Below are 6,425 nucleotides of genomic sequence, written 5' to 3' on the forward strand. Positions count from 1 at the left end.
GCAGACCGGCTATAAATTGGTCGCGGAAAAAACAGATGGCTCCGCGCGGCGGTTTGTCAGGCCGAGCGGTTGGTGAGGGCAGAATAAGTTCAAAATCAGACGGAATGTCAAAACCATCAAGTAGAGCCTCGGCGTCACGCCGATCGAAATGAGATTCCATGATAGTATACCAGGGACCTAAAGTGGGTTCTACGTGTCGGGATGAACTGGCCATTATCCGATCGGGCAAAAAACAAAAGCCAAGAGAATAGAAAATGACACGGCAAGGAGACGATGAAAGGGACAGCGACCAGAAGACGAGAACTCGACAAAAGGACGAGGAAAACAGAGAGGAAAGGAGGAGGAACCTTACGAAGAGGCTGGGGATCGAAGGAAGACGGCGGGGAATCGTCGGAAAATGGTGAAGTGGAGTCGCCAGAACGCTGAAGCACTGAAGAAAGGCGGTGGACACGCGAAGGCAGAAGTGTGACAGAGGAGGAAGATGACGACTTTATAAGGTCGGGCCCGATCGGCCTCGACTGTCCGATGCAGGTCACAGGAACCAAGGCCCCCATCAGGCCGTTCATTTCAAACCACTGATGTCCCATCGGACACATCGCCGAGCCGTACGGTGACGCCAGCAGGGGCGCCACGTGGCATCGGGTCATAGAGGTGAATTTAATGAGCGCCATTACGGCGCACAGCGCGCGTGCTTGGTCTTAATGGAGAAGATTTGCACGAATCCCGAGGAGATCCGAAGGGCGTCAGCAGTGATGGTCAGCACGACAGCAGAGCCAGTGCTCGGAGGAGGCCGAGCGGCCGAGGGAGGAACATTTCAGAGGGGCAGGGCGATGTCATTCAGGTCGACCGACAGTCCAGTTAGTCGGACTTAGCGCCTCCTTCGACTATACTTGAAGGGGAGACATGTGATCCGGTGATAAGGACGGGGAATCCTCATTGGCGGAAGGTCAACGACACGCGGAGGTCAAAGGTCAAGAGATTCACCCTGAGATCGACCGACCGACCAACCGGATGAAGTGGGTTGACCGACCGGGCGATGCAGACCGACCGACCATGAATCTCCCGAACCAAAGGAAGACAACCCGACTAGGGGTCGGGTTTCCAATGCTCAAAAGTAAAAAGGTTTTAAGGCCGAGTGGGATGTCCGTTCGGCCAGGGCATTAGGCAACAGAAGCAGGAGCAATCTCATCCGAGCATACGGCCGGGAGTTATCCCGGTCAGACCGATACCTATAACCGGCGACAGAAGTAATATACCTGCCGAGCGGCCTACCCGTTCGGCTCGGGAACAGACAGGGAACGCAAGAGGACAAAGGAGACAGAGAATAATATCATCCTCGAGACACCTGCCGCCGACAAACAGCAGAGTTGGCGGCCGAGCCGTACACGGGATCATACGGTGGAAGCTTCCACCGTCACATCTGGGATATGCTCGGACGATTGCGGAATGACGCCAGAGGTACTTTTCTGACATAGACTCGTTAAGGTATGTTTGGGGAAGCGTGCACGCAGCAGGAAGCGTGCTCGCGTTTCCCCGGAGTCCTATATAAGGATACCCAGACGTCGACGAAGGTATGGGCACATCTCTACTGTAGCCACATTACGCTGCTTCTCTTGTTGTCTGACTTGAGCGTCGGAGGGCCGTCGCCGAGAAACCCCTCCCGGCTCGGTTTCTTTGCAGGTTCGCCGGAGAGCTACACCACCAGTCGGAGAGAGCGGAGCGTGCCATGTCCCCAGCGTCCGTCGACTCAGCGCTCGGACAGGATCAATAATCAAAGATTTTTTATATACCTAGAATGTCTCTCACAAATTACGGATACTAACTTATTAAGAATCAATCAAATTGAAGTATAGCATGAAATCAAAATATTTGTAACATCCAAATCACAATTTGTATCGATTAAATAATTCATCGAAATACAAGGTATGGAATGTATTGTCAAATATTTAATATGATTCTATAAAATCAAGATCTATTTCCCGTCAATTAAGAGATCCACTGTAGCTGGGTTGGGTATTTAGTTAATATTGCCACTATATCATAGCCAAGGGACTTGTTTGTAAGAATCTTAGCTTACAAATTGGAGTAAAAAGTAAAATTGGCATCTTAGTGACCTCTTCAAGATAGTTCTACACTCTCTGGAATGAGATAAATCATGTGAATCATTTATCTTAGTATAATGACATTTTACATAGAAGAGGTCGGACGCCCAAAATAATATTTTATACCTGCTACAAACCAAGCAACTATCCAAGTAAGGTATCAACTACGCCAATATACAAGGGCAATCTAGCCTAAGAATGAAATAAACGAGTGGTCCTTTTGATGTGAAATATGAAAAACATACAAATGGGAGAATCAATTTTTGTGTGTGTGTGTTTGTTTAAAGACTAATGGATAGATTTTAAGCTACAAATTATAGCTGGATCGTTCTCATTCCAAAATTGTTTGTACGGAATTTCTTATTTGAGTTTACTATAAAATAAGGTGGAATATAATGGCACCTTGTAAGTAGATTTTATTTAAAAAATAAATAAATTTCGAAAAGGAAGGTAAAAGTAAGAGTTTATGAATAGATTTACAGGAATTATTTTCATAAATGAAATTTAGGGTAGAAATATCACTTTTCTATATATACATTTGCACTTCAAGCATAGATTAAATGATCGAAGTTGGCATATTAGTGTGTACAAATATATATATAGAAAGTGCTAATTCGTTTACGAACGCTAGTTCACTCATAATTACGATCGAAGTCAAATCGTCACTGGATCCTTCCGATGATATATATATATATATATATATATATATGACAGTTCACTATATTTTATTATAAATTCAGATAATAGTCGCCATATAAACACACATTCTAGAATGAAATAAAAATAAATTTGGCGGCCTATTATAATTTCTTTCCGTTTTCTTTTAAAAATTGGGGGGAAAATTTAATATTTTCCAATTTGTATCGTAAATGATTATTATTATTATTATATATAAATGGCCTTTCGAATTCTACTTGTACGAGCATCGATCTCGATCAGCAAAGCTTGCGATCATGAACTCCCATGGCGAATTCGAGGATCTGCAGCCAGTCCACGTCCTCTTCTTTCCATTCATGGCGTCCGGCCACATGCCCGCATTGGTCGACCTCGCCAAGCTCCTCGCCTCCCGCTGCGTCCGCGCCACCCTCCTCACCACCCCGGGCAACGCCCCTGCCGACCTCCCGCCCTCCATCCACCTCCACCTCATCCCATTTCCCTCCGCCGCCGTCGGCCTCCCCGTCGGCGTCGAGAACATGGCTCACGTAACCATCGACCAGCACCCCAACTTCTTTGCCGCCGTATCCATGCTCCGAGACGACTTCCGCGTCGCCCTCGCCGACCTCCGCCCCGACGCCGTCGTCGCCGACTGGTTGCTCCCTTTCGCCGGCCCCGTCGTCGACGAATTCCGCATCCCGCGCTTCACCTTCCACGGCTTCAGCAACATCGCGCTCTGCGGTCAAGTGAGTTACTTCTGCCAGCCACTCCCCCCGCCGTCCTCCGGCGCCGAGGAGGAGCCGGCCTTCTTCGTGCCCAACCTCCCTCGGCGGATGGAGATGCTGCGGTCGCAGTTGGAGGACCTAGCCGCGATCCCGCCCGAGGCGGCCGCATTCATCGAGGAGATCCGCGTGTGGGAGTTGCGGAGCTACGGCGTGGTGGTCAACAGCTTCTACGAGCTGGAGACGGAGTTCGCCGACTACGCCCGCCAGGTGATCGGGAGGAGGACGTGGCAAGTGGGCCCCCTGGCGGCGTACGACCCGAAGCCAGCGGATGAAGCGCACGAGTGTCTCGAGTGGCTCGACGAGAGCGAGGAACCGGTGCTGTACGTCTGCTTCGGCAGCATGGGCTCGTTCGAGGCGGCCCAATTACGAGAGCTCGCGCTGGGCCTCAAGGCCTGCGGCCTCTCCTTCATTTGGGCCATTCGTGGCGCCGCCGACGTAGAAGAATGGTGGCCCGACGAGAGAAGGGAAGCGGACGAGAAGAGGTACCTGCTCCTCAAGGGCTGGGCGCCGCAGACGGCGATACTGAACCACCCGGCCGTCGGCGGCTTCGTGACGCACTGCGGCTGGAACTCCTCTCTGGAGGCGATTTCCGCCGCCGTGCCGATGGCCACGTGGCCGATGTTCGCCGAACAGTTCTTCAACGAGAAGTTGATCACAGAGGTGCTGGAGATCGGGGTGCCGGTCGGCTCGACCCACTGTTCGGTGATACCGGGAAGGAGGCCGTTGATTGCGGCGGCGCAGATCGAAAAGGCCCTGCGGCGATTGATGGACGACGGGGAGGAAGCGAAGAGCATGAGGGCGAAGGTTAAGGAGCTGGCTCTGATGGCTGTGAATGCTACGGAGGAAGGAGGCTCCTCGTACAACGACGTTGACAAATTGATCGCAGAATTAAGAACTCTCAAGGAGAATGGAATTGAGCAACGTTCTTGAATTATGTATGTGGCTTTGCATTAATTAGGAATAAATGAAATTTAGGGGCTCATTGGGAATTTTGCCCCGTTAGAAGAAAAGCATAAGCGCGGGCGTCATGAGTAATCTTTTCTTTCCCTCCACGAAACAGCCGGTCAACATCCTGTACCACTCACGTGGCTTCTCACAGGAGTCGTTGAAAAAATGTCAAGAATCCTCGGCCGTCCACATCCCAATTTGGCAGTACATCGGACGGCTACCATGAATAACCGTCGCGTTCTCTTCCCTCTTTATAAAAACGCCCACCCTTGTGTTCTCCCTCAATTCACAGACCAAGCCCATCCATGGCGACGGATCGCACACCTTTCTCATTCTCCCTCCTCTCCGCCGCAGCCGATGAGGCGCAGGCGGCTGATGACTTCTCCACCGCCTCCTTCCTTGTTGCTCTACCGGAGGAGGAGGAGGAGGCGAGGGAAGGCGACGCCGTAGACGACGACTCCGAGTTTGTTTTCGCTGTGACGGACTCTGACGCCTTCTCTTCCGCGAGCGCCGACGAGATCTTCTTCGAAGGTCGAATCCTCCCCGTCTACCCGTTATTCAATCGCGATCTCCTTCCCGATCCGTCCGCCGAGGAGGAAGCGGCGGCGGCGGATGTGGCGGAGCAGATTCCGCTCCGGCAGCTTTTGCTTGACGATCCGTCTCCGTCGCTTCCGTCTTCGTCCGAGGTGCCGGAGGCCGCCGGGGAGTTCTGCGCTTGGACGCCGAACCGCTGCAGGAAGAGCGCCTCCACCGGGACGTCTCGCCGGTGGCGGCTCAGGGACTTGATGGTCGGACGGAGCCATAGCGACGGCAAGGAGAAGTTCGTCTTCCTCGAGGCGGCACCACCTGCGCCGTCGCTTCCGGCCAAGGAGAAGAAGGCGAGCACCGGAACTAGCGCGGGCAAGGCCGAGCAAGGGAAGGGGGCGAAGAAGGCGGTGAGAGTGGCGGAGATGGATATGGTCACCGCCCACCGACTCTTCTACTCGAAGGGGAGTGGAAGCGAGCAGGCGGTGAAGGGACCGCGGCGGTCATTCTTACCGTACCGGCAGGAACTCTACGGGTTGTTCGCTCCAATCAACACCCTCCAACGCTCGCGCCCTCCATTTTAATTTATTTTTGAAAAAATGGAAAAAAAAAATATATTTCTTTTTTCCTTACTGTCTACGCTCTGCCCTCAAAGGGAAGACATTACGCACGATGGCAATGGCGATTGCTGATGGCGATTGAACCTGTAAATTTTGTATCTCTTAAAATTATATAAAACTAATATTGTAATTGCTTGCTGTCTTAAGCCTGAAAAAGAAATATCAAAATAAAATTAAATATAATGGGAAATCACGTGGGCTTCGTTTGACGTTTATGACGGATAAGAATACTTGGTCTGGTATTTACAGTTGACTTTGACGAGGCCCGTCCTGCCCAGAAACTGCACGGAGACCGTTATCTTGTTTGTGTTGGCTCGATATACTGTATTATTATTAAATAAATAAAAATATTCGGTTAGTCCATTAAAAAATTATTTATTAATTTATTAAAATTATTTATTAATTTATTAAAATTAAGATTTGATTTTTAAATGTCTGAAAAATTAAGAAAATAGTCTGCCTATGTTTTTTTTTTCCAAGCAAGATTACGAAGGTCCGCTGCCTGGGAATAATAGTATATGACGGTGATTTCTCTCCAGGATTTATGCGTTAATTATTAGTCAAATAATATGAAAAAGGATAAGTGTGACAGTATGCTTCCCTTAGCAGCTATACCGCAAGGATTAGTATTCTTCAGATTGGTTGGCATTTCTTTAAACACTAAAAGTCATTTTCAAAATGATGTTTTGCGGATAAATCTAAAGTCAATTTAGAATATCAATTGTCAATCTTTTAATTTGTCGGATTAATAATTAAAAATATTATGCAGCATAGATATTTAAGACCAACGG

General features: G+C 49.5%; 2 protein-coding genes across 2 annotated transcripts; both read left to right on the forward strand.

The window, feature by feature from the left end:
* The first annotated feature begins 3,055 nt into the window (after positions 1-3,055).
* LOC121995038 (scopoletin glucosyltransferase-like) lies at positions 3,056-4,520 on the forward strand. Its single transcript, XM_042548885.1, has one exon. It carries the CDS (start codon positions 3,056-3,058, stop codon positions 4,469-4,471), a length of 1,416 nt encoding a protein of 471 aa, XP_042404819.1. The 3' UTR covers positions 4,472-4,520.
* Positions 4,521-4,781: 261 nt separating this feature from the next.
* LOC121994187 lies at positions 4,782-5,772 on the forward strand. The gene has a single exon (XM_042548307.1). The coding sequence runs from the start codon at positions 4,795-4,797 to the stop codon at positions 5,596-5,598; it is 804 nt and encodes a 267-aa protein (XP_042404241.1). The 5' UTR covers positions 4,782-4,794; the 3' UTR covers positions 5,599-5,772.
* Positions 5,773-6,425: the final 653 nt, after the last annotated feature.

The sequence above is a fragment of the Zingiber officinale genome, chromosome 6A (assembly GCF_018446385.1).
Source record: "Zingiber officinale cultivar Zhangliang chromosome 6A, Zo_v1.1, whole genome shotgun sequence".
Lineage (NCBI taxonomy): Eukaryota > Viridiplantae > Streptophyta > Magnoliopsida > Zingiberales > Zingiberaceae > Zingiber > Zingiber officinale.